This window comes from Schizosaccharomyces pombe (assembly GCF_000002945.2).
Source record: "Schizosaccharomyces pombe strain 972h- genome assembly, chromosome: I".
NCBI classification, from domain to species: domain Eukaryota; kingdom Fungi; phylum Ascomycota; class Schizosaccharomycetes; order Schizosaccharomycetales; family Schizosaccharomycetaceae; genus Schizosaccharomyces; species Schizosaccharomyces pombe.
In genome coordinates, this window is record NC_003424.3 from 247,708 (window position 1) to 259,541 (window position 11,834).

Sequence of the window (11,834 nt, forward strand, 5' to 3'; positions counted from 1 at the left end):
ACCATTAAGATATCTGAGGCTTGGTGCTCTAAAAATATAAGAAGGTGTACTATAACGATTCTTATCATTTTTTATTATTTACATCTGTTTCCGCTTTGTTTATGCAATCATATTGTGAGTGTTATTTGTCCTTGCTCCGTAATCCTTTATATGGGATAGTAGACGGGACAGCTCCCATCTACTCAACCACCTCATATCACCGAGTATAAGCATTTTTGATATGTCGACAGAACAAACTTTTATCGCTGTGAAACCGGACGCAGTTCAGCGAGGACTGATTGGATACATCATCTCAAAATTTGAGTTGAAGGGCTACAAACTACGTGCTCTAAAATTTTTAGTTCCTAGTCGTGATCTTGTGGAAGAACATTATGCCGAACATAAAGGAAAGCCTTTTTATGAGAAACTCGTTGGTTTCATGGCATCAGGCCCTGTATGTGCCATGATATGGGAAGGTAAACAAGCCGTGAAAACTGGTCGCTTAATGTTGGGCGCCAGTAACCCTCTGGATTCTGCCCCTGGCACTATTCGCGGTGATTATGGTATCGACCTTGGTAGAAACGTTTGCCATGGTTCTGATTCCATAGAAAGCGCTAATCGTGAAATTAAACTTTGGTTCCAGCCTTCGGAAATCCAAGTTTACGATCGTACAATTGAACCTTGGATTTACGAATGAATAAGAAGAAGTTAAAGAGCCTCTTCAAAAGGACTCGTGTTTGTTATGGGTGATGCAAACTATCAGCAACACCCAAAGCAAATAAATATGACTAATGATTTTCTACCTTCATTAAAGCACACTATCATTTTTTTTAATAGATATAGGTCTTTTTCAAATATCATTCGTTAGTAAACGACATGAAACTAGAGAAATCGCATGTAAGTCAGTATGGTTTTACTCATCCAAAAGGTTACTTTTATGAAATCTATTGATTCTATACACGTAATGGTAAATATTATGGCATTTTATCGTAATCATGGCATTATAAGGAATAATAAGTCAGCCAAATTTCGTCTACATCGATAGGCAGAACTACCAATGGGAACAGAAGGATGTATGAGATTGTCCGCTAGTTTCGCTATTATATTACAGGTTTGGTCCAACGTAAATAACGGATCATTTTTAATTCCTGAAACGGTCGAAATTTGATATGTATTTTCCATGACATCTGGTAGCTCTTGCTTTTGACAATTGAGCAGCTCTTCATTTAAGAGCTTCTTTATGTCATCAACAAAAAATTCAGATAAACATTTCTGCTTTTGCTTTAAAATAAGTTTCTCTTTTTCCCCTATTACAGATTCATCATCAACATCATTATTAAGCGTTTCAAAAACGCCGTTGAATATAGAATTTTCATCAACTTCAGTAAAAGATTGATATAGTGTTAGGAAAAAATTATGACAGGTGTTGACGAATACATAATGCCCATAATAGAAACGACTAAATCTTTTTGACCATAACGACTTTTTAGCTTCTTCTTGTTGTTTTATTAAATTTTCAAACTCCCCCATTAAACTTTGAAAGTCAAAAGATAAATCCAAAGATTTACCAAGCTTTAAAATTTTGCTTCTAATTAATATTTCCATTTCCACAAGTAAATTGTTTAGAGTTGGAGATTGGTCAAAAACAATACTACCCAATTGGAGAGCAATATTGTCTTTCTCAAGGAAATTGTTAGGAAAATCCTTACAAAGGATTAAAATGTTATATAGAGGCCTGGCTATAGTCATAGAACTGGTAATTTGTGAGGCTTGATTAACCATCCACAATAACATTGCAATAGCAGAAGCTTTATAGAGCTTGAACATTTGTGAAGAGTAATTCCTTGTTGAATATATGAACTCCAATGTTTTAACAAAATCCCACATATTCGTTGCTGATTTTTCGTAAGCGAAACGAAAGCACAATAGTGGATCAACGAATTTTTTTACATGTTGAAAAAATTGAAAAAGAGTACAGTTCTTTGTAGCGTTATAAACTTCTGTTTCGAGTTTAATAAGCTCTTGGTGTGTGTTTTTTAAACAACTTAAGAGATGTGGTTTTATTTGAGGATAAATGAAGACAACAGAGAGAAACGGCTCATTCTTGGTACTTTGGTCATCACTTTTAAAAAACGAATCGCTAGGAGATGTTAGTTTTTGTCGAAAAAATTCCAAGTTAGAACCGTAATCGGCAAGTTCTGTCATTATACTGCGAAGAATCTCTTCGCTCATGTGATGAAGCTTTGGTAATAAAGAAAGTCGTGTTTCAATTTTTGAACCATTTTTTAAGAAGAAAAAACTTGGATAACCTATCAACATATATATAGAGTCGCGAATAATACTTCTTTCAGATATTCGGACAGTTTCGTTCAAACTAGAATCCCAAAACATAAAGGGTTTTATCTGTAAAAAATCTAAATTCGGTTGCTTGCTTTTTTTAAATAAAGTACATAGCTTATTGTTAGACGCGTTGTCAGACTCCTCGATGATAGGGATGTGGATGTTGGCTGGTATCGTAATTTCATTAGCATTTCCATTGAAAGTTTCTTCCTCAGAGTCTTCTGTTATGGTTTCATCATCAGGCATTGAAGACCAGTCAGGCATCAACCAGTGGTCTCCTTCACAACTAGTTAATAACTGGATTATAGCTTCTTGTTCATTCTTGTTGCAATCTTTGTAGACGGGAATTTGTGGGACATGTATATCTGAGGGTGGTTTAGATAATTCAAGGAAAAGTTTTAATATTTGGGCATGCAATATACTTTGCTTGACACTAACGGTTTGACGATTGAGAACTTCACAAGCGTTTCGTAAAGGCATTTCTAAATCTTCCCGACCTTGTATACCCATTTTGTCACAGATGCTAGATCAAGTTAGTCTTAACATTCCAACAACAATCGGCAGATCTGCTTTACGTTACCCTTTTATATGTTCTATCATTTCATGAAATACCAATGTCGAACTAGGGACATTTTGAATGATTTTCTTTGAATGTTTTAACCATTCACTAGCAACTAATGAATCATTATGTATTAGTTCCCTTAAGAGATGCTGTAGGATTTGATCCGCACGAGACATTGTCATTTACAGTTCTTGATAAAACATTTATTAAGCTTTGCCTGTATTCTCATATGTTCTTTATTATGTGCTGATATTGCTAAAATGCCGATTAAGGAGTGTATATTTCGTATACTATCGCGAATGAAGGAAAATTTTTGTTTGACATGAGAGAAATGAGTTGAGTCAATTTATGACTGAAGGGGGTTAATCATTATTTGCCGTTAAGCTGTGTAAGTCATTTATAATAGTAATAAAAAAAAAACTAATATATTTTGTTTTAAACGTATTTACTGTTATTAGATTAACCGGCGCCGCTCCCTAACTGAAATAGTAAGAAAACTTCAAAATAAATAATGAATTCCGTATGCTCACTTGCAATGACTACAAGTTATACAGAGAAATTTACCAACCTTACACAACTGTAGTACTGTTATTAGAACGTATATTTTCTTACTAATTTATACCCATTTTTCATAAGTTGTGCATTAGTATTACCATGGTTTTTTAATATAAAATATTAAACAAATGGACTTTTAATCTTTGGAAAAAAAGATTCAGAACATTATATTGAAGAAAAGATTTTGGCTCTGATTTTTTTAATTATATTATCACACCATCAAGTTTGACCTTAAGATACCACGAAGTTAACAAATCTATACTTAGTAGAGGTTTAGCTAAAAAGTTTAGAACATGTAAAGACGTCGATAAATCTTGATTAAGGAATGGGAAAAAGGATTCACTGGATAAAAGGTAGTAATCGAATATAGACAAGGATGTAAAGCTAACGGACAATTAAGTACTTTCAAAATTCACAAAATCGTCGCCCGTAAGTCACTCCAACTATTAATTGGTAATTCTAAATGCAACGTTAAGCAGAACAAAGAAAAAAAAGGCACTTGTAGACTTTAGGGCTCAATATCAAGTTATAAGTAAGAGCAAAATCGGGTAATTAAAAACCATAAGAGGTACCACGAAAACATTATTTTTCATTGTTTAAACCTGAAGAAATAGGATACAGATTAGTAACTATATTATTGCATTTAACCTCGGCAATAGAAGCGTTACTTTTTGAGAGACGCTTTAAGTCCGCATTTTTAGAAGATTCTGATGAGTTACCTTTTGTTGCAGCTGCAGCCTTAGCTTTCATTTTGAGAGCAGCATTTTTCTTGTAAGTGTTATGGTAAAAGACGATAAACAAAACAAGGTATGAAGAGATTGTTGCGAGACCACAGAACGCCGCTAAAGGATGTCCTGAGCAATGGCCCATACAGGCTTTGTAAAACTTCAACCGATACGCAACCTCCGTGTATACTGCGAAATAAATAAAACCTAAATCAGCAAAGAACTGAACGATCTGAAAGCGGGTGACCCATTTCTTCCAAGGAACCCGAATACCTTTGGCTACAAGATAGTAGTAATAATACATAGTAACATGAACCAATAAATTGATTTCAATGATCAACCAACTGATGGAAGTTCTGCCAACAATTTGAGTATATACAAGAACGGCAGTGGCACCATGATGGTAGCAATGAAGGAATTGAAGGGGTTTTTTGCGGAGGACAAGGAAAAAAGTATCTGTCAATTCAAGCTAAAACGTATGTTAGAATGAAAAAAGTATGGTCAAAAAACGATGGAGACGTACGAATTTTGAAATATAAGCACAGTAGTATAAAAATACCAGCGGTTGAGTCCATGCTTTCTCATTGCAGATAGAAAAGAAAAAACCGTGCTTGTAAATAGCAGGGGCTACTTGTTCAAAAATCAAAAGTGCAAGGATAGCTGAAGCGATGGAAAAAGTCAAATTATAATATTGGAAAATCTTTTGAAGACGGATAGGTTGCCTATTACGCATAATTCTACCTCCGACAAGAATTAAAAGATAGTAAGATATGATGATGGTTGCAACGACCGGGGCGGACGAAAAGCGGGTTTTGTTTACGATAAATTCAAAGGAAGATGGCCGCTTTCCGAATGTGGCATCTGCCAGGGAATTTAACCATGACCTAAAAATTGTTAGTAAAAATCAACATGAAAGCCTCTCAATCGCATTAAAACTAGTGAAATTTCTATTGTTCTTTCAGACGCTTGCTTTCATGTTTGGTAGTACTTAACGACTACACACAAAAGTAACACATGATGTGCCTCAAAAAAAGACACACCCCAGAGATGAACATTCCACAATCAATCAGTAATACCAGCAATCCAACATCAGCTAAAAAGTCACAGAGTTTAACTTGAGATGAAAAAGTTTTGGATGAAAAAAATTTCAGTAAACCTAACGAAATTTTCACCCTTGTTGATTCCACCTACTCTGCCGAGTCTATCGGGCCGTCAGCGAAAATGATTGGCTAAGAGCTCGCTTTACGAACCGTTAAGCATCCACATGGTGGAGATCTTAATAAACAACGGAATGATAAAAAACAACAACGAAAACTAGAAATACCGATCCGCTTTTTATCAATTGAATATCTAACAGAGGATGCTGAACGGAACGATATAGCGAGCGACAGTGTAACAACGGTAAGCAAAGAAAGGACGACAACAAAGACCGGTATGCTGGTAGGAGAGTGTCAAAAACAAAGAAAACTCAAAACAGAAAGTGGCTGGTCTACAGTCAAAATTTCAGAAAATTCAAAATAAACAGCGCCGGAAGTAGAAAGGCATTGAACAAGGATAAACGAAAAATATATACTGATTGATTTGTGTGGAAAAAAAGCAAGCATCTTCTAGAAGAGAAATTCACGTACGCATCACTATGTAGGCACATTAGTGAGCAAAGCTATGGCAAACATGGAAAACAGTTAAATAGCTTAGCGGAGGCATAATATCGACAAACTCACCAGATGGGATACTGAAATTGTCCTACCGAAACAGATGCCATGCCTTGATGATTATTGTTAGAGGTTAGAGACCCGTTCTCAAGCCCAATAATATGGTTATGGTGAAGGGTAGGTGAGTCAGGCATAATGAAAACGTATTTGAGATTTGCAGGGTACAAATGGCGGAGACTAGCAAGTAACGAAAACAAATAATACCGTAAAATACGGACGAAGTTTAAGAATTTGGTATCGAGTTCTTTAAATGAAAATACGGATGAGTTCAGCCCGCTCACTGCGTTGTGATATTTGCACAAAAAAAGCGAGGAAGGGGATGCGGGTAGGTGGAAGAAAAAAGAAAAAGACTATTCCAAAGCAAGGGAATAAGGAACGGAAGCTGAAACAAAAAGAAACGAAGGTTCCAGGAGTATGTAAGGGGTTAAACTGTACAGACTGCAATCACAGAAAAACCGTGGGAATGGATGGACGGGATGAAAAAATAAAATAACAATATCCCTGACGATATCGAGAAATAAGGAAACGAGATTCGATCTCTGCTTGGAGTTGAAAAAACGTGGATTCAACGGATCGACTTGGTAAACAAAGATTTGCCAACAAAATAAAAGAGCTTAGTCGCACAAAAAGAGTACTTGGAACAAGTAGGTACGTATGATACTAAGAAAAACTTAACTGTGAATGAGGAAAAGGAGGTCTTCTTCAATACGTTTCTCGAGTGTTATAAGAAGAAGGATGAAATGATGAGCCAAACGATTGCTTGTTATTTCTTTGAATACACAAAGAATGCAAACAATGAGTTAGTGTCGTTCAACAATAATAACGCTATAGCAATAAGAATAAGGTCACTGCAAACAATCGCAAGTCACCTGGCACGAAAATACACGAGACCGAAAATGGCCTGATACCGACTTTAAAAACAAAAAAAAAGATCCGATATATTGTAGAAAATCAGCTGAAAAATTCTCGCACCGTTGGGAATTGCCGGAACGGTATATATACTCTCACTTTTCTTTTATAGCGTCATTTCCAAACTTGCATATAGCGGAAATCATGTCATGCTTCCGAATCTGGGGATAAGGTAACGGAAGCCATGGTGCGGGACCCGCGTTTTCGTATGTATGGTTGAAACAAGAACGTTATGTTAAAATGTAAACAAAAAATAATAATAGCAACGCTGGTCACCAAGCGTAAATATTAAGAGAAAGCGATTGCGCAAAAAGTCAACCGTATGAAACCAGGTTGAAAAGGAAAGTTTGCATTGCTTTTCGATAGCGACTAATGTAATCCGTACGACTCTAATGAATTTTTTATACTCTTCCACTCTTACCCTTGTTTTAAGGTATTGTATGGTAATAAAGTTCGTGCGACATGTTATAATTATTAAGTAATATTGTGAGCGCTTCCTTTGTGCGCGCTGAGCATTTCTTGGAATTTTGTTGATCAAATATTGGCATGGAAAGCGGTGGACAAATCCAAAATCCCCAAAATAAATACCTCAACGGAGTTCTCTATCAATGCGAATTCTGCCAGAAATTGATCGGTCCTTTCTTAGGGGCGTATATACTTTCCGAACTTTCATGGTTTCCTTTTCTTCCTATTCGGCTCAAGTTTCATCATTTTTACTTGCGGTTCCAAAGGATTTGCCATCGATGAACAGTACGCGCCAATTTTTCAATCGGTCTGTGATTTACTAACGTCTTTTTCCATGTTTTACCGCATATTTTATTGAATTATCTAAGGAGGAAAAATGCAATTGAATTTGCAGTCGACTTGGTGTTCACCGTAATGTCTGATAATTTCATGTCCGACATAAAAAAAAAGAAAAGCTGTGTTTCATTTTGATCCGTTTAATGCTTTATTTTTTCATTCCCTTTGCTTTTGCTACCGAAACTGTCGGCAAACACCACCGTTCATTTCATATTCGTCATTTACCGAATTTTTTTTCATCCCGCAAATCGTCGATCTCATAATTATCGGGTAGCGTTTGAACGATTAAAAACATATAAGCATCATCCCAAATCGATTTAAGCATTAAACACTACACCCTAATCTTGTCCTACAAACATACTATAAAATCAATGCGACAATACAAACACTTTACAGTACAGTGACTTTTTGTGAGCTCGTCACAATTCCCGCAGGCGGGCATTACCCTCATTTCTTCCCGAATATACTTTGATTACACTAATAACTATTTACAAATAAATTGATCAAATTTCTTATTGACCACAAATTCTAAACATGAAAACTTTAACGAATGTAGTGAAAACAAGTAAATGTACATACCAAACAAAAGTGTAAAATAAAATAAAACAAAAAGTTCTTTTAAGGCCCAATCAGTTAAAATGGCACAGAACCAGAAGATACAGTACAAGTTTCATTAGCTCCTGACCTTGCCTTGCATTTTCATAGAAAGTAAGTCTAATCAACCGTGAGGTTATAATCATTAAGAACTGGGTACCGGGTCTGCTCTATTAGTATTTTTTTTCCCGTGACGTCTCATATAATCCTCTTCTTCCCGGTCAAAGTTTTTATCCGAAGGCATTAGCACCTAAAGTAAATAAACCGTTAGTAGATTCATTTTTAAGTGTATCTTCTAACTATAGAAAGAAGGTGTGTTGCGATGAAAATAAAAACCTTTCTCAATTATAAGGTTTTGTCATTGCTAAATGGATTTTTTGAACACATCAAAACTGCACATCTCATGACATTTCAAAATCATCTGCTAACACCCTTTAAATCGTGTTTAGTTCAAACTTACTGCTCTATCTAATGCACTTGGAAGTCCTGTTTTTTTAAAATCGTTAATACCCTTCTCTCTTGATAACATCTTAGTGACTCACCTCTATGTCGTCCACGAATCTAAACCATTATTAGACACTGATATTTTTGCAAAAAAGCCAGAAAAGGAAATAGTTGTAGCACCTTAACCTTCTTAGCACAAAACATTTAACGTACCTGTAGTGCAACCATAACAAGTTTGCTAATTTTCCGAAACTGAGCCGTAAGCGAAGGATCATTTTTGTACCCTTTTATGAGTTAATACAGCACATGGGAAAGCCACAATTGTATAACTTAAAACAAGCGAACATGCACATACCTAAGCTTAGGCCCACAGTGCCATAGCCTGAAATCACCTCGAATAAAATAGCAAAAAGCGTAAATTGCTATTCCGTTAATTAATAAGTTATTTGCTTAGCACTTTCAACGTACCGGTTCCGCTTCCGACTCTAATCGACGACCTTCGACTATAGTAATTATGAAGTAGCCTAGGAATAAATACCACAAATCGTGACTCAGTTGCCTTTGTATATGGTCCATCAAAAAATTTTTCCTTTTCGGCGTATTATTATCATTATTATTATTATTAATATTATTATCATCATCATTTTCGGTGTCTGCTGCATATATTCCAAGAGAACGTTCCTAAAAAGCTATTTAGTTTAAAGTCTACTAAAGTTTCGCATTTACCTCGTAAACATTAGTTCTAGTCCATTGTTAGTATATCAATTATATAATAAAGTAAACGTACTGTCGAATACTCATTGCGATCTAATGATCAGTCAGTATTTTGCTTGTTCATGCAAGTCCTTACTGGCTAAATTAAACGTTAGCATAAAACTCTTTAAATCGAAATATACTTACATAGGCAGAGATATACATCATAAACATGTAGGTCACCATTACTGCCGGAGCAATTTGGCTTAAATCAACCACCGTAAAGCCAGCAGAACGTGTAGCTGCGTTTTGAAATATAGCATTCATAATTCGATAACCAACTGGAATTTTGTCAACATATGAATTACCCAAGTCTAAAACCATAAAAAAGAAAAAGGAAGCAAAATTCAATAAAGTTAAATTTAAAAAAAGCACCCAAGTAGTTTTTGAAGGAAACAGAAGAGTAAAACTTCGTCGAGGGTGTTCGAAAAGAAAGTACAAAGCTTGCTGGAAATTAGGCGAAAATCTCGTTGTTCGTATCATAATCCAAATTATAAACCGGAGCATAATTGGAAAGAAAGTATTCCCTAAAAATATCAGAATAGTTCCAAGAACCTGAGGAAATATGGCTTTTTGAAAGGAATTTAAAGAATCGCTGTTCAACGAATAGCCTAGATTATCAAACAGCGAACTAGAAGTAAACGCTGCCCACCAGCCTCTATTTATACCGCCGTCCGTAACTACACGACCGGATGTTTTAGCAGTATAAATGAATATTAGGAACGCAACCAAACCAAGAATATGCCAAAACAGAAAATAAACCACTAATATGACAGTCAATATCCTGAGAGATTCATATTCAATTCCCGCCAATTCTTCTCTCTCCACTGGAGTTAAGGCATAAAATGCAGAATTTCTGCCCACTGTTGCATTGTACGATAAATAAGGTAAACTCATTGTGCTAGCTTTCGTGTGAGTACGGTTGAATGTGAGTCTTCGAGGAAGAGCAGATGTAAATGATTTGGCTAATTGAAATGGTAGGACAGACATTGAGCGCTCATTCCTGTGAAGTGTAGGTGTAACAGCAAATGATTTACCACGTTTTCTACCTCGTCCATCAAGTCGATGAGCACCTTTTTCCTGCTCAGCTCCATTCGTGTCATCTAAAGGTCAATATTAAAATCACGGAATGACTTACCAGCAAAATATATAGGCCTGCGATTATGCCTGGGAACAGGGGTTGGTGCAATGGTAATTGCAGAGCCGCGTACTACATTTTGATGTGCATCGTTAGTAGTTGCAGCAGCCTGATGATCAAAATTCGAATTTTGAGGTGAATAAGATGCTACATGTGGATCATTGTCAACTCTTGTTGTGCTGTAGTTTGAGTTTGAGGATGAAACAGTTTCCTGATTACCATCATTTGCAGTTTCTAGGGAAGGATTGTGCGAAGAGATAGAACTGTTGTTATCCAGATGATGGTTCAGTTGTGTTTGATTCTCGTGGTCATGTACTTGAGGCTCAAAATCCTCAGGAATTGTTTGAAAAGATGATTCTTCAAACGAACTAGGAATGTAAAAGTCGACAGGATTATTTCTAGCATTGTTTTGTACAACGGATAAAGATCCATTGTCGATTGATGCCATTCTTCGTTTCCCAAGAGCTGGACTTAATGCTTCAGTTCTGTCTTCATTTTCTTGAGAATTTCTAACACCTGCATAACTAGGGAGAGCGGGCATGGTATTCCCGCGAAAGAAGCTTGGGCGATCGATTGCATTAGCAAATTTCCTTAGACGAAAATGGTGCCTGTGATGTTTTTCATTCTCTTGGTGTTCAGCTTCCTCAGCCTTAGTCTCTGGGGCAACTGGCCGGTGCATTTGATTACCCTGGTCTAACAAAACCCGAATTTTTCGATTGCCAACTTTGGAAGGCTCTGGAGTATCCCTTCTTCTTACAGTGTGATAAGTATATGTCATCCTAAGTTTATTATTTGTTATGACCATGTCATATCGCTTGTTATAGAAGTACAGCTTAAACAAAGTCAAGCCCAGGTTCACAGTAATTGGTGTACTCAAAACTCCAAAAAGGAGAATAGTTAACTAAAAAATAGTTAAAAAATTTATTTAAAAATATGCATACCTGTTGGTAAATGGATATCTGCGTGAGGTCCACAGGCTGCAAGCCAGTCTGAGTACAAGAACCAGAAGCCAACAACAAAGCATCTATGTAGCGCAAATTTCCCGACCCATACAATATTACTGAACATAAAATAGTCATTCCTATTATAAAAGAATCTTGAACAAAGTTAGGCTTGAAAAGAAGTTTTTCACATACAATGGTATTCAAGGAACCGGAACCGTTTGTAGAAAAACCCGATAACTGCATGATAAAATCTGTATAATATTTTCCTTCTTAAAAACCTTCTATATCGTACAAACATGTCATAGTTTATAAAGCAGTATTATATTGTATTTGATAAAAATTACACTCACGTCGATTTCAAATAGCTTCAGTGGCTTC

At 36.0% G+C, this 11,834-nt stretch overlaps 4 protein-coding genes and 7 long non-coding RNA genes across 11 annotated transcripts; 6 read left to right on the forward strand and 5 right to left on the reverse strand.

Annotated features, from left to right (window-relative positions):
• Positions 1 to 12: 12 nt before the first annotated feature.
• Positions 13 to 741, reverse strand: SPOM_SPNCRNA.629. The gene has a single exon (NR_150992.1). It is a non-coding gene; the product is annotated as a non-coding RNA (long non-coding RNA).
• ndk1 (nucleoside diphosphate kinase Ndk1) lies at positions 185 to 853 on the forward strand. The gene has a single exon (NM_001018258.3). It carries the CDS (start codon positions 221 to 223, stop codon positions 674 to 676), a length of 456 nt encoding a protein of 151 aa, NP_592857.1. The 5' UTR covers positions 185 to 220; the 3' UTR covers positions 677 to 853.
• Positions 854 to 871: 18 nt separating this feature from the next.
• On the reverse strand, positions 872 to 3,219 carry mod21 (gamma tubulin complex GCP5 subunit Mod21). Its single transcript, NM_001018259.3, has 2 exons — positions 2,900 to 3,219; positions 872 to 2,842 (listed from the first exon to the last, which is right to left on the reverse strand). The coding sequence occupies exons 1-2, from the start codon at positions 3,061 to 3,063 to the stop codon at positions 973 to 975; spliced, it is 2,034 nt and encodes a 677-aa protein (NP_592858.2). The 5' UTR covers positions 3,064 to 3,219; the 3' UTR covers positions 872 to 972.
• On the forward strand, positions 936 to 1,183 carry SPOM_SPNCRNA.2102. The gene has a single exon (NR_191469.1). It is a non-coding gene; the product is annotated as a non-coding RNA (long non-coding RNA).
• SPOM_SPNCRNA.2103 lies at positions 2,614 to 3,268 on the forward strand. Its single transcript, NR_191470.1, has one exon. It is a non-coding gene; the product is annotated as a non-coding RNA (long non-coding RNA).
• Positions 3,269 to 3,465: 197 nt separating this feature from the next.
• elo1 (fatty acid elongase Elo1) lies at positions 3,466 to 6,841 on the reverse strand. The gene is made up of 3 exons (NM_001018260.4): positions 5,883 to 6,841; positions 4,685 to 5,045; positions 3,466 to 4,630 (listed from the first exon to the last, which is right to left on the reverse strand). The coding sequence occupies exons 1-3, from the start codon at positions 6,005 to 6,007 to the stop codon at positions 4,019 to 4,021; spliced, it is 1,098 nt and encodes a 365-aa protein (NP_592859.3). The 5' UTR covers positions 6,008 to 6,841; the 3' UTR covers positions 3,466 to 4,018.
• Positions 6,012 to 8,257, forward strand: SPOM_SPNCRNA.630. Its single transcript, NR_150993.1, has one exon. It is a non-coding gene; the product is annotated as a non-coding RNA (long non-coding RNA).
• Positions 7,147 to 7,564, reverse strand: SPOM_SPNCRNA.2104. The gene has a single exon (NR_191471.1). It is a non-coding gene; the product is annotated as a non-coding RNA (long non-coding RNA).
• trk2 (plasma membrane potassium ion transmembrane transporter Trk2) lies at positions 8,174 to 11,788 on the reverse strand. The gene is made up of 13 exons (NM_001355972.2): positions 11,649 to 11,788; positions 11,454 to 11,608; positions 10,513 to 11,413; positions 9,522 to 10,477; positions 9,472 to 9,474; positions 9,409 to 9,428; positions 9,348 to 9,363; positions 9,090 to 9,302; positions 8,977 to 9,043; positions 8,835 to 8,905; positions 8,720 to 8,738; positions 8,638 to 8,663; positions 8,174 to 8,427 (listed from the first exon to the last, which is right to left on the reverse strand). Exons 1-13 carry the CDS (start codon positions 11,752 to 11,754, stop codon positions 8,323 to 8,325), a joined length of 2,658 nt encoding a protein of 885 aa, NP_001342909.1. The 5' UTR covers positions 11,755 to 11,788; the 3' UTR covers positions 8,174 to 8,322.
• SPOM_SPNCRNA.631 lies at positions 8,379 to 9,294 on the forward strand. Its single transcript, NR_150994.1, has one exon. It is a non-coding gene; the product is annotated as a non-coding RNA (long non-coding RNA).
• SPOM_SPNCRNA.2105 lies at positions 11,484 to 11,724 on the forward strand. Its single transcript, NR_191472.1, has one exon. It is a non-coding gene; the product is annotated as a non-coding RNA (long non-coding RNA).
• Positions 11,789 to 11,834: the final 46 nt, after the last annotated feature.

Bases quoted from the DNA above. Each gene is read 5' to 3' on its own strand.
- ndk1 (NM_001018258.3), top strand. From the start codon at position 221: ATGTCGACAGAACAAACTTTTATCGCTGTGAAACCGGACGCAGTTCAG.
- mod21 (NM_001018259.3), bottom strand. From the start codon at position 3,063: ATGACAATGTCTCGTGCGGATCAAATCCTACAGCATCTCTTAAGGGAA. The intron at 2,843-2,899 runs GTAACGTAAAGC...AACTTGATCTAG, and splicing joins ATGATAGAACATATAAAAGG to CATCTGTGACAAAATGGGTA.
- elo1 (NM_001018260.4), bottom strand. From the start codon at position 6,007: ATGCCTGACTCACCTACCCTTCACCATAACCATATTATTGGGCTTGAG. The intron at 5,046-5,882 runs GTGAGTTTGTCG...AACAATTTTTAG, and splicing joins CAATTTCAGTATCCCATCTG to GTCATGGTTAAATTCCCTGG. The intron at 4,631-4,684 runs GTACGTCTCCAT...CATACGTTTTAG, and splicing joins GTGCTTATATTTCAAAATTC to CTTGAATTGACAGATACTTT.
- trk2 (NM_001355972.2), bottom strand. From the start codon at position 11,754: ATGTTTGTACGATATAGAAGGTTTTTAAGAAGGAAAATATTATACAGA. The intron at 10,478-10,512 runs GTAAGTCATTCC...ATTGACCTTTAG, and splicing joins CAGGCCTATATATTTTGCTG to ATGACACGAATGGAGCTGAG. The intron at 8,428-8,637 runs GTAAGTTTGAAC...TATTTACTTTAG, and splicing joins CAAGTGCATTAGATAGAGCA to GTGCTAATGCCTTCGGATAA.